This window comes from Pseudorasbora parva, chromosome 13 (assembly GCF_024679245.1).
Source record: "Pseudorasbora parva isolate DD20220531a chromosome 13, ASM2467924v1, whole genome shotgun sequence".
Lineage (NCBI taxonomy): Eukaryota > Metazoa > Chordata > Actinopteri > Cypriniformes > Gobionidae > Pseudorasbora > Pseudorasbora parva.
The window spans coordinates 30285210-30309050 of NC_090184.1; the positions used below are offsets into that span (position 1 = coordinate 30285210).

Sequence of the window (23841 nt, forward strand, 5' to 3'; positions counted from 1 at the left end):
TAATGGGCTGTGTATTTGCATAAGTACTTTCTTGCTAATCTACGTTAGCTAACAATGTTAGCTCAATCGGGTGACAAGGACTATTAATTAGCATCACACGTACGCTAACTGGAATTTAAAACTGAATAAACAAATGATCGGTAAACTGTTGGACAGATATACATAATAGACTAGGATTTGTTTGTGCAACATCGTCTCTTTGTGCCGTGAACCTTTCAATGCAACTTGCTCAGTGCTGCGACTCTGTCTCCATGTTACTTTAAGCTCATCATTCTGCTCCCGGGATGCGCATAAGCGGTTTGTGCCGCTCTGTTTTGAAGCGTTTCATTTTTTCATAGTTTTGTGCATTGAAAGATTTAAAAGCCTTAAAAGATTTAAAAATCTTGCTCTCTCGTATCTATCATATTTTGTTGCCCCTTTAAAAAGCTGTACATTTCATTTACAATAAACTTCTTGTAATTTTTATATTATTTGTTTCGGCCTATATATAATTATTTACATTTATATATTGATATTAATTGTTTTTCATGTATACATGTATTTTATAAGAACACAAAAAAATTTTTTTTATGTTTTATTGAAATGTTTAGATTTTATAAAATTAGTCCAAAGATATTTTTCAAAAATTACTTTTTGTAATTGTATTTTTTTTAAACTATCCACTCACCTAGTTAAAGATATATATATATTTTTTTTTTGTCATGGCTTATGATATATTTTTTATTAATTTTGTTTTTGCTATAATGAAGTAGTGTGTTCATTCGCATTGTACTGTGAAATGATCATTTAAAAATTCATAATTACTTCATCTTTGAATTGCACAAAAAATGTGACAGTCCTAAAACTGACAATTACTTGGCATAGTTGTGGGCCGTGGGTAGACCGGGCCAAGCAGGAGTTTACCACTCAGCCTCATTTTGAGCCAGGAAAAACCCTGTATTTGATTTTATAATTTTACTTTCCAGACTTTAGCTTTCATTTCTTCTATCTGCTTGTCTATCCCTCTTAACTGACACAAGCATGAAGTACAATAGCAGGCTTTGAGGTGCTGTGAAATGCTACTGCATCTTGTCTGACCTTCTTTTCTGTCTTTTTTTTTTTCTTTCTTTCTTTTTTTTTCTTTTTTTTTGAACCATGCTCGTCTTCATTAGAAAAAAGACAAGGTAGGCTGCTGTTTCCTGCATGCTGCCTCTCCTCCACAATGTAGACCAGTTTAATCATGCTGTCAGACAATCCCTTTCTGACAACATGATCTTTAACGCTTTTAAGAGGCAACTTGTTTAAGTACAAAGGATGAGATTTAGCTTATTGTAATTATTTTTAATTAGCATTTAATTTTAATTTGATTCACCTGCATTTCAAACATGTCCTGATTGGTTAGCATAAATCACGGATGTGTCTAATCCTCCATATTTCTCTCCTTTAAGGGTAAAGTTGAAAAGGTCAGTTTGATCTGTCTGTCTGTTTGGTTATGAGGCCTGTTGGCATGAGCTGAGTGATTGATTTAACAGCTTTAAGTCATACAGACATGTTAACCTCATAACCATACCAACTCAAGCTGTGCCGCTCACTGTGTGCATTCTTGTGTGAGGGGTACAACGGTTTGGCTTCTGTGTTGCTCACGCAATTACTCTTGAAAATGGACACCATACAATTCATACACATTTTCAACTGTGGTACAAATCTGTACTGAAGCGTGGGTGACAAACTGTGCGGGAGCAGTTTTACCCCTAGTGTTAATGTGCGCATGATGACCAAATTCTTCACTTAAATGTTTCTTTATTTAATTCATATTTTTTTCCATATGCTTTGCTTCTGTTTGGATATTTATTTTGCAATTTAGGAGTTGCGAAATGTATTTCTTCTGATATACAGAGACACCTTGTCCAAATACCCACACATGTGGTCTTTGCACTTGACCTCTTGTGTACTTACATGACACATTTCCTGTATTTCGCACAAGTGTTAAAGATTTAACTGTGTAGAAGTTTTGACTACCCGATGGGACACACTTATAGTGTTGTAATTAATGCAAGGGTTTACGGAGCTTTATGTTCAATACTTTTCATTTAAAAATAAAATTGTAAATGTCTGTTCAAGAGTCCCTATGTAAGAGATGACACTTTAATGATAGAGGATATGCATTGATGTCACTTTCCTGCTGGAACAGGACTGAGTGGCAGAAGAGCTGCAACATGAATATTTAATAGGGGGAAAAGTGAATAAAACACGGTTGTCAGTTTAAACTAAAAAGTTGACTCTATAGTGTTCCATACAACTTCCCAAAGATCCAGTGATCCATGGATATTGACATGCAGCCAGGAATCGTGTTTTCCGGACATTTATGAGAGCCTGATTTTGACGTTGGGGAAATGCACAGAGCAAATTCACCTGTGAAAGCTTTATATAAATTAGAGATGCTACGATCAGCATTTTTTGGGCCGATTACCGATCACCAAGATCATTATCTACCGATTGCCGATCACAGAATGGCAGGGGAATGGGAATCTAGCAGAGTTTGCACCTTTTGTAGAAATGAAACTAACTCTAAAGTAACTGTATTGAGAGGGAAAAAAACTGTAGAAATAGGCTAGAGTCAAGATCTTGAAGAACCACCAAGTGTTTATTTTAGAAAATGAGAACTTAAGGTTACTGTAGGCCATTTTTCCCCAGATAAGGCAATTATAAATAATAAAATAAAATTATTCCAAACAAAGAGGGTTAGGTAGACCAACACACATCAGATCAGCTTAGTGGGTGTAGCCTCTTAAAACACTGATTACATTTAAAAAATTGCAACTACATGTAAAACTTGTTACCACAAACGACAAAACTATGGCAAGGTTTTTTTCTGTTATTATAATGAATGTCTGATATAGTTGAGGAACCAACTACATCAGATCCAAACAATAAAATAATGTAAGCTAGTGTATGCCAATGCCATCCTTACTAAATAATAAGTGTGCTCCGTCAGGATTTTTGGAGCCAATCACAGGGGGCAGTATCTGCCAAACTGATCACCTATACCGATCTATTTGAAGCCTTCTTATTATCATATAGAATTATTTATAGGGAATTTTACAGACATTAGGCGCTTCTCAATGTCAAGGAAGGATCCTCGGAAGCCAGAATTCCAAGGATGGTACGTCACCGACATCCGACGAAGGACTGCTCCAATGTCGAGGATCCTCGGAATTTCAAGTCCTTCATTCGAAAAATGTCATATACAGGAAAGGATGCATATGAGTAGCCTTCGCGCTCTTCGCGTTCTCAAATCACCCACTATCCTATGCGCGCAGCTTTGCTATCTTTAGACGTTCCAGGAGTCGGAGCGTGAACAGGGCAAATATGCTTGTATCGGGGTTTGTAGATGGGAAGGAAGGAGGCGGGAACCGGCGAACGTTCAACAACTTTATAATAAATAATAAACCATACGAAAGTAACGTTAATAAATGAAGCCCCCCACGGGCGACTGCCCGCACACACATGGTTTGTTAATGTTTTATTTATTATTATAACATAAAGTCCAGGCCTAGTCCTCTTTTTCCACGCTCCTCCATTTATACTCCCATCACTCTGCCATGAGCCGAGACCGGTGTGGCGATCAGCTGCCGCTCATTATCCCTCCACCGGCCCGCTCTCACGGTCCCTCACCTCGCTGCTTGCCACAATGCTTTTATTTACCTTACCAAACATTTGTTATAACCATAGTAAATATAAGTAAAGTTTATCGTTTAAATGCCGGTACAAATTACTACTGTATTGATGTAAAAAAAAAAAAAAATACAAATAACGTTATTGATGGCCAACGGACCTTTTTAATGACGCAATGACGCAATGACGTGCACTTGCTAGCCTGTTCCATTTACGTGTTCTCCGAATGCTAAAGAGGAGCCTCGCCTAGCCTCTGAAGGAAGTGACTTGGAAGGATCAGTCCTTCCAAGGAAGCATCCTTGACATTGAGAAACACCGTCATTCAGGGAATTGATTATTTCTGGAAATGGGGGAATTCCCCCCTTATAGGTGACTCTTATGTATATAATTCTCACCTAAATCTTTGATTATGCAGTGCATTTTTGTTTTTAAAGAGATTTTTTTTCAGGTAGGTCTAACATTAGTATTGAGGTAAGAAATAGGCTACTAGAAATTTTATAAAGAATTAAATGTAAATTAATATTGGTCTTCCCTGAATAAATTAGATTAATCCTTACAAAAGTTGCAAAAGTTAACCATTCAAGAGCAGTGTGTGTCATTTAAGGTTACTCAAACAACAAGACAAAGAGAAACTCAGAGACAGCAGCTTATTCGACTGCTTTCCCTTTAAGAGACTTTATTACAGTCATACGGTTATGCTACATACAGTTACACAAATGTAAACGTTCACTCGCAAGTCACGACGGGCCAGAGTTTATGTGCATACTCGTCAAGACGGTAATTTAGTACATACATTTTGTGTGTAGGCCTATTTGACCATTGCAGCACAATTTGTACTCGCAACCTTTTTGAGATGGGCTGTGTGTGTGTCAGATCACGGTCGCTTGGAGAGCGCGCGTGAGTGCTGAGTGAACACTGGCAAGACTTATTATAAATGCAAATGAAAACTTAAGTGACGATGCAACACTGCCTCGATTGTGCAAGTGGCAAATCCTGTGTCAAGTGTGCAGCTCCATGTTAGTGCAGATGTGATGCGCTGATGTGAAGCCATTTGAGCAATTTAAGAGAGAGAGAGAGAGAGAGAGAGAGAGAGAGAGAGAGAACGCGCACACGCTGTGATTCACTCATGCTGTTTGTGAACTTACGTCTCTCAGAAAGTACTTTGTAAGTTATTTAATACAGAAATATGAATTGTACCTCACCTTCAACATTATAATTATTTTACCCACGCCGGAAAGACAATGAGACTGTGCTGCTGGATGTCATTCCCGCTCTCACGGCAGGCGCGCGTCTTTGTGTCGTCAGCATGAGATCGGTTTATGAGATCGGCCTTTTTAAAGACCACCGATCAATCATCCCAAAGCAATTATCGGCTTATTGAGATCGTTTGCCTATCAATCGGAGCACCCCTAAATACAATAAGTGATGGTAAATATTTGAGTTGTCAATACAATATATAACACAACAAGGGTATGAGTTTACCCCAAAATGCAACATAATGACACAAAATGATAACTGCAAATCCATGTTTCACTGCCTGGAGTCCAAATGTTTCTGTGTTTTGTAGAGGTCCATTTGCTACACTTTTCTGTAGCTTTCAGGAGTCTGTAAAAAAACAACTTAGATTTCTTGTCAAATCTATTTGTACAGTCAATCTCAAAGCTTTTTCCAATTTTAGATGTTTAGATGTGTTTTTTGTGGAATTCAGGCTGATTCCTCAGTATTTTTGCCACTCAGTGGGCGTTACTGCAGTCACTCTGGCCAACAGTGACATCACATGCTTTCCTTCTATTGTGGTGCTTCTAATTAACTGATAAAATGCAGTTGCAAATGCACACAATACACATTCCTCTTTGCACCAATAAAATGTGCGACACTTTGTTTTACTACCAAGTTATATGTAATATTTAATTAACTAGCAGTGGAATGTTTTCCTCATCTCGATTTCGGGGCACTTGTGTTCCCGAATGTGACACATGATGGGATACGCTTAGCCTTGAATACTGCTCTGAAGTGGTATTTAAAATGGTGTGCTCTAAGGGCACTATGCTTTGCCGTATAAGACCTGGGTCTTATAAGAGTCTTGTGTGCACATGTCCTGGATGTGTTCTCAAGTGGCCAAGACCAGACGTATTTTCTTTGGACAGAAAAAAATTGTATACTAATTGTAAAAATGTATACTTATGAGATGAAGACTTAAGAGATGACTTATACTTTATGCCAATGTAAGTCCAAGATGACCTAGTGCAACTACCAGAGCTGAGGTGCACTCAGTAATTAAGTATATGATGTTAAAGTGTTTGGCCCCTTATGTGATTGTGTGCATTTGTGCCCTCACCAGGATGCAGAGGAAGGCTTGATTGCATATGAAGACAGTGGTGAGAAAAACACTCTTCCCTACCATATTAAAGACCTGGAGGGAGGCATTTACCCACAGCTTGGAGACAAGGTATGTTAGGCACTATGTGTTGCTTGTGCCTAGTATTTTTTTTTCATAATTTGTTAAACTCTGCTTCACCTGAAAGATTGGAATTATTTTCTATTAACCATTTTATGTTTATTTGGATGAATTTGATTCTAACCTTTTTAGGAGGCAAATGTTATCTTTAAAAAAATGTGATAAAATATTTCCTGAAATTTAAACTTTTTAAAGTGACTTCTAATCAAGATCAGTAAGAGCAAAATTGTAATGACACCAAACTTTTGAACGGTAGTGTAACTGTAGTCGATTTTTAATTTGTAAATGGCCCCTAAGAGTCCTTGAAGTACAAATCTCTGGACATTTGTGGAACCACCATTCATAAGTTATGTGGAACTTGAATGAGTTCAATTGCTAAAAATTGATTTTTATAGTTTTGCCTTCCAGACTTTAGCTTTCATTTCCTCTATCTGCTTGTCTCTCCCTCTTAATTGAAACAAGCATGCAATACAATGGCAGGCTTGAAGTGCTGTGAGTGTGATGTGCCAGATGTAATTTTGTTTTTTTAATGTAAATGTGTCTCCACTAGGTGGAGTTCTCCATCAGTGAGGTAAAACGCACTGGACAGCAAAGTGCTGTGTCACTCAAGGTCCTTAATCGTGCTGTTGGCAGCAAGAGGCTCCTGGGGTACATAGCAACACTGAAGGATAATTTTGGCTTCATAGAAACAGCCAATCATGATCAGGAGATCTTCTTCCACTACAGGTGAAGTTTCTAATTTATTTTGTTTTGGCTTGTTTTTTTTGTTTGTTTTGTTTTTCATGGTTTACTGTGAATTGTGTGCAGTGAGGTATGTGGGGATGTGGATAACATGGACCTGGGGGATACAGTGGAGTACACTCTCTCCAAGGGTAAAGGAAACAAAATCAGTGCCGAGAAGGTTACCAAAGTTGCACCTGGTATGTTGAAGAGACTTTTTATTGGCTTGACATTAATAATACTTGATTCATGGAAGTAACATGGCTCTGTGTGTGTCAGTGAATGGAGTAGGAGAGGATGTAAGTAATACAGTGTTCCTGGGGAAGGTGGTTCGGCCCTTGCGCAGTGTGGACCCTTCTCAGACAGAGTATCAAGGCCTTATTGAGATCACAGAGGATGGTGAGTGAAGACATTTTTTTAAATATTTTTTGTGTAGGTCTTTTAAAATCTGTCTAGAGGTCATTTTAACCATGTTGGAAACCATCTAATATTTTTTTTCTCTGCTCAATCACCAGGCTCCAGTAAGGGTCAGAGTTATCCGTTTGGCATCGTTAGTATGGCCAATAAAGGTGACTGTCTGCAAAAGGGTGAGATGGTGAAGTTTCAGTTGTGTACAATGGCCCAGACAGGACAAAAGATGGCCTGCAATGTTGTTCCTCAGCGCAAAGCCCTGGTGGAGTGTGTCAAAGATCAGGTAAACTTGTTTCCACTGAGTTTAATGATGCAAGAAAGTATAAGACACTGGCTAAAAATGGTCTGATTTTTGTTTCTCCAGTTTGGTTTCATCACATACGAAGTTGGAGAAAGCAAGAAGCTTTTTTTTCACGTCAAGGAGGTTCAGGATGGTCTGGAGCTGCAGGCCGGTGATGAAGTGGAGTTTTCTGTGATTTTGAACCAACGCACTGGCAAATGCAGTGCCTGCAATGTTCGCAGAGTCAGGTGTGCTTCTAAGTTAATTGAATATGAAGGTATTATAATTTGTATTTGCTTTTTTATCAAATCTAACTTTTTTTCTTCTTTTTTTCTAAACAGTGAGGGTCCAAAACCAGTAGCAACACCTCGACCTGACAGACTTGTCAATCGCTTGAAGAGTATCACTCTTGATGACACCAACGCCCCTCGTCTTGTCATTATCAGACAGCCTCGTGGCCCAGACAATTCAAAGGTAAAAAGTGCCAATTCTGTTTTTCCAAGACAATTTAATAAGACAGCTTTTTTTAAGTAAAAAAAGTAACTATTCTTGCACTGAATAGCGTATTTAAAACAACAGTTAGATGATCTTGATGTTGACCTGCTATTTTGTTCATACAGGGCTTCAGTGTAGAGAGGAAACTCCGCCAGCCTGGTATTACTGACTGAGTACTGTTCACCCCTCTCCTCCTCTTCACTACAGATGAAACACCTTGGAGAAAAGCAATCAGACAAAGGGCAGAGGAAGGGATTTGTGTGTCTTATTCTCACTCTCATTTGATCTCTCTCACACTCATTAATGCAATTCACAGAATAACAAACACATCAAGACTTGAACATCAGCACACACAGGTCCCTTCCCTTGTCACAGGATCCCTTGAAAAAAAAAAACTCATCTCATTGTCTTCATTGTATGTGTGATGGTTTTGTGTGGTTGTAATTTGAGCAAACCCCCCCCCGTGTTGTGTGAGTGTATGGTATGCATTTGAAAAAGTTAAATTGTAAGGTGGTTGTTGTTATGCAGAGGATATGAGGGGAAATATGGGGTTTGTAGTTCTCACATCTTTTAGATTGAGATGTGGGGACTCTTTGACCTGTTTTTCGTTTCTGCTGAAATTGAAGTGCCAGGAATTCTGCACCTGCTGCTGTGTGAGTGAGTTATTGTTTTAGCGTAGCTTTGCCTGTCTGTATTTTGATCTTGTTATATATACTTTATTTTTCCTGTATCACTTGAATACTTCTCCCCATGTTGAGTTTCTCACTCAGATGATGAGATCTCTTTGGCCTCTTTCTGGTGAGAAATGAAATATGACTTTAGTTCTCTTCACTCACTTTTTCCACACCCAATTCCTTTGAGTAGCTTTTAACATGGATCTGAAAACGAAATAAATTTTCTCTGCGCTCAGAACTCACTTGTGTATGGTTTTTGATTGTGTACATTTTTGATTTTTGAAATTATATTGGTTTTTTTTTAAGGAGCCTTTTTTAATTCCTGTCCTGATTTCACTAGCTCCATTTGGGCAAGTGCAGAATTCCTACTGGCATCTTGTAGCCTGCGGTCCTTTTCCTTTTATAGCTCTCTCTCTTTGCACACATACTTTTTTTTTCCTTTTTCTTTTTTTTCCCCTTCTTGAGTTTAACTTAAACTCAATGTCTGCTAATGAATAAATTAAGAAAAAGGTGCCTAAAAACAAACAAAACAAAAAATGTAATAAAAAAAAATGGGTGTCTCCTCTATCCCCCAACAGCCACCGAAATATAAGCGCAATTGTAGGGTGGCTTTGTTCCAAGTAGAGAATACTGGTGTGCGTCCCCCAAACCTGTGGGTTGAGATGTACTGTATGTACTGTGCTTTTACTTGGGTGGACCTTTTGAAAACCTGAATAAAATTAGTAAATGTGTGCAGAACTTGAGAAATGGGGGAACTGAAATAATTAAAAATGATATTTAAAAAAATGCAGATAAATTATGTTGATAGAGGCTATTTGCAGTGCTTCTTATGACAAATGGAGCTATTACTGTCATGAATATTCTCTGGAGCACCCTGGGTTTGTGTTGAACCTTAAGGTTCTCCTATATACTTTTGTTAATGGTCTTGAATGAAACAATTGAAATAAACATTTTATGAGAATTAAAAGTGTATTATGTTTAATTATTTTACTAGCAAAGTACTGTACAGAACCTGTAAAAATAAATGAGATCCCTGAACAGAAAATATTTTTTTATTTTGATGTGCTTAAACTCTGGTGCTTCCCAGCTGTATGGTGATTTCAGAGCGATGCACTATCTTGGGTTTTGTGGCTGATGTTGGATTCTGGCTTTGAGACCATCGTGTCCACCATTCCCTCAGGTCCGCTGGTTCGCTAAGAGAAGGATGTGATATCTGGTTTGCTGAAACAAACACGTATGGAAGTTTGGACTCTAGCATTGTTACCACCCTTTTTGTTCCACCATCTCCATGCGATCCGTCTGCTGATATCTGTTTGATGCTTGTTTGGGCATGTTTTGGTGCATCTACTTGGGTGTTCTGTCCAGTAATGTTTTCATCTGTTTTCTCCTGGGAGTCTCTCAGGTCCATTGTTTGCAGTTTCTGTTTGTAATCATCTAGTTCAGCTTTGCACTTAGAAACTGCTTCTTTTATCTGAAAGAACTGCCTCTGAAGGTCTCTCTCAAAGACTTCCTCCGCCTTGAGCTCGTTGAGCCAGAACTTGAGCTGTTCCTCCTCTTCCGACGGGGACTCTGAAAATTCACTGGTGGCTTGCTGCTGCCCAAGCTCAAGGATCATCTGGTCCGTTGACTCAATTTTGAGCTTTAGTTCTTGCAGACAAGCCTGTTGTTGGACAACTAGTCTCCTTAAATGTGAAATCTCCTCACTCTCGGTTTCAACGTGGCTTGTTTTGACCAGAGGAACCACTGGGTTGATCGTTTTCAAGTCCGCCTTTGCATCTTTCTGTACCTCTTCCTCTCGTATCTCACGTTCAGCACTATTATCAGTGCATCTGCTACGGTTCCCAAGGCAACTTATCAAAGGTTGATGTGGTGCTCTAATTTTGTCTTTTTTGTCCCTCGACAGTGGTGTCCCAGAGGCTTGGAGGCTTTTGGTTGGTTTTAGAGACTTGTTATCTGAAGGCCCATTTCCTTTATTGCTTTCCTTGTCTTTCCCCTTATCTCGTCCTGATTGTTGCTTCCCGCCCCTGCCCAAATTTTCCAGCCAACCCCATGCTTCCTCCATTAGCGTCAGCGACTTCCGCTTGGGTCTCTTTGGTTCCTCAGGGGGTTGCTCTGAGTGTATGCCGAGGCGTGATAGCGGAGGGAGACTCTGGCGGTGTAGGCCGATTGCCCCGCTGCCTCTCCGTGCTCTCCCCGTCCCCTCCACTCGCCTCAATAGGGCCATGGGGGGGTTTGTTTCTTCTCCTGGCGTTGGGCCGATATGCTTCAAAGTGAGCTGCACCTCCTTAGCTTGCTCACCATATTTCTCCAAGGACTCCAGGAGGAGTTCATCCGGAGACACATTACGTTCATATTCTTTGAATTTTTCTCTCAGAGTATATCGACCAGTGCGACCTAAGAGTTAGAACAATATTAGTGATATTTAGTTATTAGTGATGTATATCGATATTTTTGGAGTGAATATACATTTACGTTTATTAATTTAGCAGATGCTTTTGTCCCTAGTGACATTAAACCAAGCGATTCATCCTAAGGAGGCAATAACACAAGAAGTGCTAGCAGTACAAAGTTTTCAACATCTAGAATAGTACAAGCTAGAACAGTACAAAACCACAGAAGTTTTTATTTTTATTATAATTTTAAATGCAGCAGGATGCAATTTAGTACTTAGAAAGAGATGAGTTTTCAGCTGTTTCTTGGATAATGTCTAATTTTGCTGTCCGGAGAGTCAGATTTTTTAATCAGAGAAGTATAAATATTTGGATGAATTTTCAATCAAAATAATGGCAGTTGATGGGGTCCACAAAAAAAATAATAATCTAAATATCTTATATTTTCCACAGATGAAATAAAGTTGTTCATGTTTGGGACAACATGAGGTTAAAAGCAAATAATGATGACAATTTAAATTCTGGGGTAAACTATCCCTTCAAAGATCTTTAAGAGACCCTTGCACTAATAGGCAAATAGGTTTTCTTTATGGTCATATTTTTGAGTCATTACATAGTTATGAAGATGATATTTTATGAAATAAACAGATGTTGGCCCAGGCATTTACTTACCAAGCGCCTGTGCTAAAGCGATGACCACCTCCTGACATGTTGTTTTCTCAGTGACTCCACAAACAATGCGCTGGACTCCTTCGACATACACCTTCACCTCCATTCTAAAAGAAAATAAATCAGCGATTTGTTTTTTTCTGTCTGAACATTTCTGTAATTCTTGAACATCTCATTCGTACAATAACATGACTTTTATTGAATGATATTCAATAAAATGACTAGTGTTTATTTGGACACTTGTAAAATCAAATACAATGGTTTTAAAAGTTCAATGTATTCATTTGTACAGATTGCTGAGTTTACAAAGTCAGATTCATTATGACAGGTGTGTACTGTACCTGTCCTGATGGTCAGAAGATTCCTCCAGTTGAAGATTCCTTCAGTATAAAATCCATGCACTTCATTAAGAGCAGTTTGGTAAATGTTGTCCTAGTCTACATGGAAAAGTCTTGTTGTCATCCTTGACTTAGCTGAACACGTACAAACCCTTCCGTTCAGTAAACACTCAGATCAAGACTGATAAGACATGGCTGTAGATGTTGGTATGTGGGTTTGTCTGCAGTGAATGATTTCCGTAGACCTTTTTTTTTTTTTTTTGGATGCTAATTATTTTGAATCTGAGTAAACATGTTTACATTTGAATTATACTGCTGCCAACACAGGTCAAGTTAAGAAACATGTGTTTTCTTGTATGATTAAATCTCTTCTGTATCTTAAAAACAAAAACTTGTTGCTTGAAATGTATATAGTTGTTGTGAGCATCAGATATTGAAGAAAACATGAGCACAGAATACAAATTCATGAATACACTATATGAGTTAATGAGTAGTTTATATATAATAGACAACAAGAAGTAAAAAGATAAAAGCAACATATGAATAATGATAATAATAAAACACTAAATAGTATTTATATTATTACTCATGTAAATTAAATACAAAAAAATTAAATATAACATTTTAAAGGTCTCCAATTTATCTGAAAAATACTAGATATTACAAGAATAGAATGTAACAATTGTAACATTAATAGTGTAAAACGTGTAAAACATTTATTTTTGTGCTTGAATGGCTTGTATCAAATCAAATTAAAACCTACTTTTTTTAATGTAGCCTACTTTTGTTGTTTCTTCTAAAAGTGGGCCAGTACCTTAATCTTTATAAAATATGATTTATTCATTATACATAAATGCTTACATTTTATATTTTTTAAAAAAAGTTGATTTAAAGCTTCACTAAAATGCGTGGTGGAAAACCAGTTACAGGGACAAATTAACCGCCTAATATTAATTAGTATTTGGAATATACGCAGGTGTGTGAAAACTTTTATTTTGAAAAGCTAAAAGATGGACAAAAATTAAGTCGAGACTTCACACTTGATTTCTGCCTGCAGTCCTCTGGCAGTCCTCCGGCCGACTTTTTTGACAGATAAACATGAAGATTGTAACATGGAACATAAACGGGATACGAACATTTAAAAATGGCATTAAGAAAATTCTGGATTCATTCGATGCCGATATAATTTGCGTCCAAGAGACTAAAGTTACCCGTAAGTGTTTTAAAGTAACGTTAACGCGGGACTTTGAATGGATTTATATAGCTAGCATAAAAGCCCTATTTTTAACAACGTTAACAGCTCAGCTATTGCATACTTTTTTTCAGGTGACCTGTTGGATGAGAAGACGGCTATTGTTGATGACTACAATTCATACTTTAGTTTTAGCCGAGGACGAGGTGGATACTCAGGTAAACAGCCTAACGTTACAGTACATGTATGTCAGTAAAATGTGCTAAACGACTTTTAAAATAAGATACTTGATTGATTTTTGCATTTGATTCATTACATTTTATATATATATATATATATATATATATATATATATATATATATATATATATATATATATATATATATATATATTATTAAATTTTACCATTTGCAAATGATAAGTACTGTTTAGTATATTTATATTCCTGACCAGGTGTCGCGACGTACTGTAAAGATACCGCTACTCCATTCCTGGCCGAGGAAGGATTGACAGGTCTGCTCGCCAATCAGGGAGAGGCTGTTGGTTGCTATAGTGACCAGGTAGAGATGTCCAGTGAAGAGCTTCTGGCACTAGACAATGAAGGAAGGGCTGTCATCACCCAGCATCACTTCATGTAAGGGTCTTAAATTTTAGACATTTACTAGTTTTAGAAAAGCTTAGCATATTGTGAAGGCTGTTTTTTTTTCATTCTCAGTGGCACAGATGGCCCACAGAAGCTGACTGTTATCAATGTTTACTGTCCCCGAGCTGACCCAGACAAACCTGAGAGAAAACAGTACAAGTTGCAGTTTTACCGACTCCTCCAGTGCAGAGCTGAAGCCATTTTGAGCTCGGGGAGGTGAGAGAGTGTTCAGATCAAACCATAATAACCTGTTCTTACACACACACTCATGTCTGGTTCACTATTCTTGTGGGGACTCTCCATAGACAATGGTTTTCATACAGTACAAACTGTGTATTTTCTCCCCCTACCCTAAACCTACCTATCACACAAAACGTTATGCATTTTTACAATAATAAAAAAAACCTAATTGATTTATTGACTAATTGACTAATGATTTATTAGGTTATTTCTCATGGGGAACTCAATTTAGTCCCTATGAGTCTGTGTGCATTCAGGTTGAAGTACCCACAGGGATGGAAAAACTTGATCTCACACACACACACGGACCAAGTTCTTTCTTTATGTTACTATAATTTTGTCTTACAGGTGTCTTATAATCGTTCTTCTAAAATTGTTATCAAGATTGTTCTAACATGTCTTTTTGTTCAAATAATGCATCCCTCTGTCTTTCTTCAGTCATGTGATCGTTTTGGGTGATGTGAACACCTCTCACAGACCCATAGACCACTGTGACCCAGATGATGTGGTAAGTCCTTAGAGTTACCATTTTCCTCCATCATTATTTTAGTTAACCAGTTGACCCATAGACCGTAAAAAAATATGGACGACTTCACATCATCCGTTTCCGCTTGCCATATTTGAAGCTTTCAGGCGGCCTTGCACGGCGCTGACATCTTGGGACCGAGTCTACGCAGTAGCGATTTCGGGGCCGGAGTTGCGCAGTAGAGCGCAGGAAGTAGAGCAGGAAGTACAGGCGCGATATCAAAAGCCCGCCCACACTCTCGCAGATGCAGAACAATTAATTATGTTGGTGTGAAATAAACAGTTATGGAAATGTAGAAATTAAAGCTAAAGCTCTAATCTGCTCCCAAAAATTTCGAAAAAAGTCCGTTAGTGCCTCAGTGACAACTTCACTCAGAGAAGCCGTCAGTCTCAGCTGTCAATCATGACGTCACACCCTCCGTTTTTATAGCATCAAATAACTAACTCAAACTAAACTTATTTTTAAAACGAACAACTGAAATGAAATCATCGTGATGATAACTGCCTTCAGTGACATAAACTAACTTTGGGGAAAACATTTTGAAGTGTAATTTTATTATTTAGTTTGCCTCGCGTCCATTAGAAAGCACAGAGGGGCGGCTATACTGGGACCCGTCACCGGGGGGCGATCGAGGCGCGAAAGCTTCAGTAAATGAGAGGGAGACTGCAGGCTTGAGTTGACCAGGCACAAGAAATAATAAAAGTGCTTTGCAGTACCTATGGGTAGGTTAGAGTTATTTTGGCCCAATTTTCTCGCCACAGTTCTCTAATGTGAAGATTACTTTTCAGAATTATAGGTAGTGTAATTTTTCAAGTCCACTGTTCAACACAAATGTGGGGTCATTTTTGAACTCCACAAAAGTGCATCTATAGCCATCATGAAACTGTCCATTCAAAATGCTTACACTATTTCTGACAAGCATAACTGGTGTGCAGTGTCAGACGTAGCGTAAGCATTTTGAACTGCGAGAGGCACGGGCGCTACACTTGTATGGAATACGGAAGGCAATTCCCTGTAAGCTATTTAATTTACTTTATAAAGTTTAAAAAAATTATATTTTTCTTACTCAAACGCAACGCTTCGCTTCAGAAGGTCTTTATTAACCCTCGGCACCATGTGGAGCAGTTTTATGATGGACAGCACTTTTATGGACCCAACAGTGAAAATTACCCAACAGTCACTGCCATTATAAGGTTTGGAAGAGCCAGGATAGTTTTTATATAACTCTGATTTTTTTGGTCTGAAAGAAGAATGTCATATACACTTAGGATCACGTAAGGGTGAGTAAATAATGGAATAATTAAAATTTTGGGGTGAACTAACCCTTTAACAACTTCCATAGCTTACAGTAGGTCTGTTTAAAGGTTTATAAGTTCTATACATCCCCTATGGAGATATCAAAATTCCTTTTACTTCTGGAACCCAACTGTTGCACTTTATATAATTATATTTTGAACCGTATTTTGGACTTTTGGTGTATGGTGTAAGGTGTGTTTTATTGCAGAAGCTACATGCAAACTAGTACAAACCTTCTCTTATTACTGTTCTGTTATTTAGGATAACTTTGAAGATAATCCTGGGAGGAAGTGGCTGGATCATTTCCTGTTTGAAACAGCAGAAAATGGAAATACTGAAGATGAACTTGCAGACATCTCCCAGAATTCTGCCACTGGTGGCAAGTTTGTCGACTCCTTCCGCCATTTTCACCCAAAACGCTCCAACGCCTTCACATGCTGGTCCACGCTCACGGGTGCCAGGCAGACCAACTACGGCACACGCATCGACTACATCTTCTCCGACCTCCATTTGGTGGAGAAGAACTTTATTGGTGTGGACATTATGCCAGAGGTGGAGGGATCGGATCATTGTCCTGTATGGGCGCAGCTCAGCTGTAAACTCCAGTCTAGTCCCAAGTGTCCACCCCTGTGCACACGCTACATGCCAGAGTTCACTGGTAGACAGCAGAAACTTTCACGCTTCTTAGTGAAAGTTCCTGAGAAACAGAGCATTGCTAAAGGCAGTGTAGAGAGTCTACCTGGATCACAGGATGCTGGGGAGATTCAGGAAAACTTGAATCCTATAGTACAGGGGAACAGTGTTGCAAAGAAGAGACCTACAGATAGAGAAGCAGACACAAATGTACACAAAGCCAAAAGAACCAAGCAGACAAAAACCGAAAGCAATGCTAAAGGAAGCCTTTTAGCTTTCTTTAAGCCTAAACAAACACCGTTGATACCTTCAAGTGGCAACCTGGATCCGAAACAGGCAGAATCCTTTCAGGATGGCCCGAATAGTGAGAGCGACATAAAAAGCTGCCCCAGTGATGTGCAAAAGGAGACAAATCTGTCCAAAGTAACAGTGATGGAGAATAAAAATCAGGATGAAGTGGAAGGAGAGTCTACATCCACAGACAAGTCAAAGAACTGTAAGAAAGGGCCATCAACTGGTTTTTGGAAAACTGTTTTGCATGGGCCTCCTCCACCGCCACTTTGTAAATTACACAATGAGCCCTGTGTTTTACGGACTGTGAAAAAAGCTGGACCTAATTTAGGCCGGCAGTTTTTTGTATGTGCCCGTCCTCAAGGGCATGCCTCCAATCCTCAGGCCAGGTGTAATTTTTTCTCCTGGGTAGAAAAAGGAAAATAGATTTAAAGTCAAGGAACATTTATGCGTTCCGTATTTCATGTTTTGATTGTGTATGTTTGTTTTATATATATATATATATATATATACATATATATATACACACACAATTTTTATTGTTCAACTAACGATAGAGACAAAGAAATAAATAATGGTCTTTTTCAGCTTGGGTGTTGTGTTCAATGTATTGTCAGACACTGCAGAAATCAGTGATAAGTGTGGAATATCTGAGGTTCTGTCTTCTCTTCATCACCGTTTAGGAAATTGAGTTACCACTGTTATATTGAATTAAACAGACCTTTACCAAATACTGAATTTAAAATGAGGCAAATAAGGAACTACTTCTGGAGAAAAAAATGCCTCTAAATATAGCATTATTGTTCCATTAAATATTGTACATGGAAAAATCAATTAAACAAATTAACTCGTTCCATGTAAAATGTAACCTTTGATGTGATCACCATTTGTTCAATATCCTACATTTATAATTTTCAGCATACTTTTTTCTTTAATTTCTTTTTTCCTTGTTTTCCTTTCTTTTTATTTCGTTGTTGGTTTATGCATCCATTAATTCACTCTTTCTTGTTCTTTAATTAATCTGTCTTCTCATTTTTTCCTTCGATACTTTTGTCTTCTCCCCTTTCACAGGTTTCAGTCAGGTCTTTTATTGTTATTAGAAGTATTTCCGGTGTGTCATATCCTGTGAAGAGATCTGTTCAAGTTTGTGGATAAAATCTAATGGTACGGAGAAGAAAACATCGACAATAATTATTTCTTGAAGTGTAATGTCTACAGGTACTCGTGATGGAGGGGTAAGTTTATCAGTTCTACGTCTGCACCTTAAAAATCGCGTGTGTTCTTTGTCGGCAGTGTCAAGCTCGTCCAAAATGGCGAGTGTTTTGTTGGTCGCGAGCCCGTATCTTACCTCAGGAAACAAGCTAAACGGAACACAATTTAAAAAGACATATCTATAGAAACTCGGGAGCTATTTTTACAAAAATTCCCTTAAGTATTCTGACAGCTGACAGATTTGCCGGATAAATATTCAGAGGATGCCTATAATATCTAAATTTGTACACGTTGGTTAGCCTACTACTTGACAAATGAATTACGTTACATCTATGTTACCTAATTTTTTCATGTTTTTTTTTTTTTAAATCAATGTATTAATATGACATTAAACCGTGAATTCTACAGATAAGCAACAGTTATTAATAAATAATGCAAACTATAAGCATACATTATTATCATTGATAAATTTGGGGTCCACAAGATTTTTTAAGAACGTTTTTTGAAAGAAGACTGCATTCATTTGTGTGTGTGTGTGTGTGTATATATATATATATATATATATATATATATATATATATATATATATATATATATATATATATATATATATATATATATATAATATGTACACATACATACATACATACATTTGTATAATAGAGTTTGATCTTATTCAGTGTAGATTTGTTCTCAATTATGTAGTATTTTCATGGTAATACAATTTTAAAGCTAATTTTAATAATTTTTTCTTCACCTTTTAGTGGAACTGGAGTCTACTACCAAGCCATGCCTGCAGTGGGACCAGATGGGAAAAACGTCATGAAGTTGATCCCTGTCCAGAAAGTGAATGGACAGTTTTTTCAGACGCCATTTAATACAGAAAGAGACAATATGGATCTACAACTGAAAGCCTTTGCAAAACCTGTTCATACACCTGCTGCCTCTTCATCTCAAACACAGACTCGACTTCCCTCCCTTCAGCCAACAGCAGATGGACGGGTCGTTCTAAAAACCCTGCCAGAGTTCAAAACTTTGTCTAACGCCATCAAAACTCAACCCAGTGGAACTAATAGCTTCACCATTCAAAATCCAAAGCAAGTGCATGTTCCCCTAGTGACACACTCGGTTCCCCAGTATACAGTCCAGTTACCTCCTCAACCCAGTGGACAGGGCATGGCAGCGGTTCAAACATTGCCTGTTACTGTTAAGTCACCTGTTCTCCCAAACGGTCATTTCCTGCAGATCCCACCAAATGCGAAAGTTAGGACTCTGCCGGCAACCGCACTTCCGCAGTCCATCAAATGCCGGATAATGAACTCTATGAATAATACTCCTAATCTTGGGAAGGGTCCACCAACCGTTGTGTTTGTGTCCCCTGTGAACTCTGTGAAGCTAAATACTGACCAGCAAATGCTTTTGCTTACAAAGCCGAGTCAAATACAAAAGACCCTGTCTCAAAATCCTCCTGCAAATTTGCAAACACCTGTTTGTATTCCTAAAACTAATGAAGAAGCGAGCACTCCCATTAAATGGGTCGTCCAGGAGGGAACAGGCGCATCCGCTCCTTGCCTTGTACCTTTATCGACACCTAACATGAGCTCTGACAGCTTAAAAGCAGTCAAGCATGTCAACTCAGTCGGTACGGCAAATGAAATCCCGGCAAGTATAGACACACCTCCTCAGACCAGCCAAGAAAAGATCACACCGGGCAAGGACAACGCATTGGTCATGTGCAACGGAAAAGTGTATTTTGTGGCCAAGAAAAATTCAGAGATTGCCAAGGATGTGATCGGCGAAGGTGGAAAAAAGTTGTTTGTCAGCACTTCTCCCGCCCTGCCTGCCAGCTCCGCTCTGGGGACAAACTCTTCTAAGCGAGATCCCCCCAAAAATGTAAGTGAAATCATTGATCTCTGTGATGATGATGAGGAGACATCCACGTGCTTGGGAGGCGCCCCGGGTAATTTGCCCACACGGAATCAAACAGAGGTGGATGAGAGCGACGAAGATTCTAATGTAATATTCGTATCATATATTCCACCAAAGTCAGGTGAAAAAGTTGCAAAATCTGCCTCTCAGAACCAATGTGAAGAAGTTATACACATAGAGATCAACACAAAATCTGTATCTCTGAATGAAGGGGGGGAAACGGCACATGCGGAAATGGAAAAAGATGGCGTATCGGACAATCCTTTAGCCAAAACCAGTGATGGCAAAGTGAATGTGGATGAGGAGGTCAAGGAAAAGCAAATAGCTGAAAGCAACTTGATTTGGGTTTCTGATAATGTGACTATGGAGGCTGACTTGGCGAGTAAAAGTCCAACAGAGACAAGAGATCAAGCTGATGGAGCTGTCACTGAAACTGTCAGTGTGTTGGAACAGACCCAAAATATATGTGATTTAACCACTGATAATACTGAAAAGGTAATATGCCACAATTGAGTTTTGGAAAATAGTAATGTAATATCTTTAAAAAGCCTGACATGTATTTAATGTGTTCATCTCTCTTTTTTTTCTCAGGTCATTGGAACGCCAGCTCTGGAACAGACGCATCAACCCAAGAGTGACTGTCAGCTAAGAAAAGATTTCGGCATCACCTCTGACGTTCAGATTCGCTTGCAAAAAACAAAGCTGCCCATCAAGCCAGATAAACAAACAGAGAGACTTATCATAAACAAACGCACATTAGATGGCCTTCGTAAAGTCATCCAGGATTCAAAGCTGCAGTCAAAAATACAGCATATGATGCATGTGAGTTGCATATTCATGGATCCAGATTGTGTTGTAATGTACAGTGCATGAATGTATTCCCTACAGTAGTTTTAATGTGAATTAAAGGGTTAGTTCACACAAAAATGTTTGTTTGTCACCCTCAAGCCATCCTAGGTATATATAACATTATTCTTTCAGACGAATACAATCGGAGTTATATAAAAAAATGTCCTGGCTCTTCCAAGCATTAAAATGGCAGTGAACGGCAGCCCAAAAAGTGCATCCATCCATTATAATATGAATCCACAAGGCTACAGAGGTTAATAAAGGCTTGCGCTACATCCCAAGTCATTGTCACGCCAGCTGCGCTTTTTCTGTAAGTTGAATACGATAACTAAATATTTTACTTTATAACGTGTTAAATATGGGTATTTCTCTTGCAAAAACCCATCAGTTCACTTTAGATGACCTTTATTAACCTCCTGGATCCATTGCTGCTTCGGATTAAGCAGAGGTCCTGACCTGGTCATTGAAAATCCAATGGCACTTCTCGTAAAAGAGTAGGGGTGTAACCCCGGTGTCCTGGCCAAATTCCCTCCATTGGCCCTTACCAATCATGGCCTCCAAATATAATCCCTATCCACTGAATCGGCTCTATCACCCTCTCTCCTCTCCACCTATCGCTGGTTTGTGGTGAGCGCACTGGCACTATTGTTCTGTGGCTGCCGTCGCATCACCTAAGTGGATGCTGCACACTGGTGGTAGTTGAGGAGAGATCCATGACATGAGTGTAAAGCGCTTTGGGTGTACAGTAATACATATGAAAGTGCTATATAAATGCCTCATTCATTCATTCATTCAAGTGGATTACTTTTATAATGGATGGATGCACTTTTTTGGGACTTCAAATTTTGGGCTGCTGTTCACTGCCATTATAATGCTTAGACAGGATATTTTTTAATATAACTGATTTCATTCATCTGAAAGAAGAATGTCACACACACTTAGGATGGCTTGAGGGTGAGTAAATCATTTTTGGCTGAATTATCCCTATTAAATAACTGGGAGTTTCATGCATCTTTGTTTGTTTGCTGTATTTATAGGTTCCCTCCACAAAAACGGAGGAGGATGAAGGTCTGAAGGTCAAAAGAAAAAAGCTGGAGCATGATGAGAGTCAAGATAGTTCCGCTCGAAGCATCACAAACTTTTCACCTGTCTCTAAATGCTCAGTTGTTCCCATCCAAAACAGTTTGGTCTTACAGATTTGTCAAAAAGAGGTTTGTTTACCAACAAAATCTGCAGCCGATAAGGACCATATGCAATCTGAAATGCCTGCAGATAGTACTGGTGACACCAGTATTACTTCCTCACCCGAGCAACCAACATCGCAGACTGCTAGTCATCCCTTCTTACATACTTCTGCAAGGAAGATGCCACCACGCTCTAAAAAAGGAAAGGTGTGTACGGCCTGTCCCTGTGGGACTGTTTTAGGGGTTGCAGAAGCCACTTCGTCACTTCATCCCCAGGAGAAACCGAATCCATGTACTGTTGGTGAATCACAGAAAGGGACACGTAAAAGCTGCTTAAATAAATCCCCAGTGGAGAGTTGTCAACCAAAAGATCAAGACCCTGTTAAGAAAGCAATGAAGAAACGGTTATCAAGAAGTCCACGTAAAGACACCGCTCCGTTAGAAAGCCCTACTAGTGAATCATCACACAATGTCTCCTCACCTAATAGTTCATTAAGTGATTCATTTTCATCCAGTTTACAGGACAGCAACAAACAGATCGCATTGTCCTCAAATGGAATAAAATGCGGTAACCTGTCAAGCAGTCACACAGATGCTGAAACATCCCAGCAAGACACCAGCCAGGTGCAGACAGCATCAGACAACCCCATCGTGCCATTCTCCAAGAAACACCCAGAACCCGAAATAGATAACTTTCCAACCCAAACGCTCTACTCGTTGGAAACGCTGGATGCTGAGGAGATAAAGCGGCAGGAGAGGATCAAACGTTTGAAGGATCTCCTGAAGGAGAAGGAGGCTGCGCTGGAGCGGATGCAGCAGAGCATGAACGTTTAGTCGTGTCTGTTTGAGTTTAAAAGATTATACACTGCATGAGAGGCTGAATGACTGGGAATATCGCTGTTAAATGTTGAAGAAAAAATTGAAAGCATATTTACTGTTTTTTTTTCTCCTTTTAACTTGTTAACTGGATCTCAATTTCCAGTTATATTTTATTCAATCTTGGAGTACCTTTTTATTTTTTATCTTTGAGTGTTTTATGCGTTTTGTCTTATTTATAGTTTGTTGCAATACTTTTAAGCAACTTTATATGCCATCATCTTTTTTGACATCTTTGTATGGTTTATGTGCCTTCATTTATACATGTATTCTGTAGTTAAATTAATAGTGTAACAACCTGATTTTGAACTAAAAAAGCAATTTAATAAATAAAATTCACTTTTGACGAACCCTTTGCTGGGTAGACGAAAAAGTGAAACCTGACATTAAAAACTGAAATCTTTGTACATTTTGCTAAAAGAACTGCAGCTGCTCATTAACCCAGTAAATATATTTTTATTAACAGTTGCAGTACTAGTTAGTATTTTGACCCATTTATTGTTTGAGGCTGGACACATTCTATGCTTTGCTGAAATGTTGATTGTTTTTACCTTGCTAAACTGCAATTTGTGAATATCTTCATACAATATATATTTTAATTCGTTCTCCTTTTTTTCTGACACGATGTTTCAAAGTCTTTATATAAAAGAAAACAATTTCATTCAGACATGTTTGTGGCATGTGTTACATTCTCGCTCTGCTGCATGTGCTAGATGGTTTACAATGCCAACATGTTAGAAGGTGTTTTCAAATTCATAATAGAGCAAAATATTTTCTTTAAATGAAGATGAGAGCTGATTCACAATGTTTTCTTTTTAGATTATTAGGACACAAACACTGTTATGGATCTTTCATCATTTAAACTATTGTTGTGCTTTCT

The 23841-nt window shown here is 38.5% G+C and overlaps 4 protein-coding genes across 7 annotated transcripts in view; 3 read left to right on the forward strand and 1 right to left on the reverse strand.

Moving 5' to 3' along the window:
* Positions 1-9659, forward strand: part of csde1 (cold shock domain containing E1, RNA-binding) — a 30681-nt gene extending 21022 nt beyond the window's left edge. For all 4 annotated transcript variants that reach the window (XM_067413892.1, XM_067413891.1, XM_067413893.1 and 1 more), the window contains 8 exons: positions 5996-6103; positions 6663-6838; positions 6920-7032; positions 7112-7231; positions 7348-7526; positions 7608-7771; positions 7865-7997; positions 8144-9659. In XM_067413892.1, the coding sequence (XP_067269993.1) occupies positions 5996-6103; positions 6663-6838; positions 6920-7032; positions 7112-7231; positions 7348-7526; positions 7608-7771; positions 7865-7997; positions 8144-8191 (1041 nt within the window). In that variant the 3' untranslated portion in view covers positions 8192-9659. The remainder of the gene's footprint in view (positions 1-5995; positions 6104-6662; positions 6839-6919; positions 7033-7111; positions 7232-7347; positions 7527-7607; positions 7772-7864; positions 7998-8143) is intronic.
* rassf11 (Ras association domain family member 11) lies at positions 8987-12320 on the reverse strand. Its single transcript, XM_067413894.1, has 3 exons — positions 12093-12320; positions 11755-11858; positions 8987-11086 (listed from the first exon to the last, which is right to left on the reverse strand). Exons 2-3 carry the CDS (start codon positions 11855-11857, stop codon positions 9759-9761), a joined length of 1431 nt encoding a protein of 476 aa, XP_067269995.1. The 5' UTR covers position 11858; positions 12093-12320; the 3' UTR covers positions 8987-9758.
* Positions 12321-13105: 785 nt separating this feature from the next.
* Positions 13106-17373, forward strand: apex2 (APEX nuclease (apurinic/apyrimidinic endonuclease) 2). The gene is made up of 6 exons (XM_067412690.1): positions 13106-13302; positions 13416-13499; positions 13736-13916; positions 13998-14141; positions 14604-14673; positions 16249-17373. Exons 1-6 carry the CDS (start codon positions 13188-13190, stop codon positions 17335-17337), a joined length of 1683 nt encoding a protein of 560 aa, XP_067268791.1. The 5' UTR covers positions 13106-13187; the 3' UTR covers positions 17338-17373.
* Positions 17374-17998: 625 nt separating this feature from the next.
* lrif1 (ligand dependent nuclear receptor interacting factor 1) lies at positions 17999-23626 on the forward strand. Its single transcript, XM_067413895.1, has 4 exons — positions 17999-18146; positions 18888-20547; positions 20644-20874; positions 21939-23626. Exons 1-4 carry the CDS (start codon positions 18139-18141, stop codon positions 22917-22919), a joined length of 2880 nt encoding a protein of 959 aa, XP_067269996.1. The 5' UTR covers positions 17999-18138; the 3' UTR covers positions 22920-23626.
* The last annotated feature ends 215 nt before the right edge of the window (positions 23627-23841 follow it).

Coding starts and splice junctions, on each gene's coding strand:
- apex2 (XM_067412690.1), top strand. CDS start 13,188: ATGAAGATTGTAACATGGAACATAAACGGGATACGAACATTTAAAAAT. Junction 13,303..13,415: donor CCAAGAGACTAAAGTTACCC/GTAAGTGTTTTA, acceptor ACTTTTTTTCAG/GTGACCTGTTGGATGAGAAG. Junction 14,674..16,248: donor ACTGTGACCCAGATGATGTG/GTAAGTCCTTAG, acceptor TCTGTTATTTAG/GATAACTTTGAAGATAATCC.
- lrif1 (XM_067413895.1), top strand. Junction 20,548..20,643: donor CCACTGATAATACTGAAAAG/GTAATATGCCAC, acceptor TTTTTTTCTCAG/GTCATTGGAACGCCAGCTCT. Junction 20,875..21,938: donor AAATACAGCATATGATGCAT/GTGAGTTGCATA, acceptor CTGTATTTATAG/GTTCCCTCCACAAAAACGGA.
- rassf11 (XM_067413894.1), bottom strand. CDS start 11,857: ATGGAGGTGAAGGTGTATGTCGAAGGAGTCCAGCGCATTGTTTGTGGA. Junction 11,087..11,754: donor CGCTTTAGCACAGGCGCTTG/GTAAGTAAATGC, acceptor TCTAACTCTTAG/GTCGCACTGGTCGATATACT.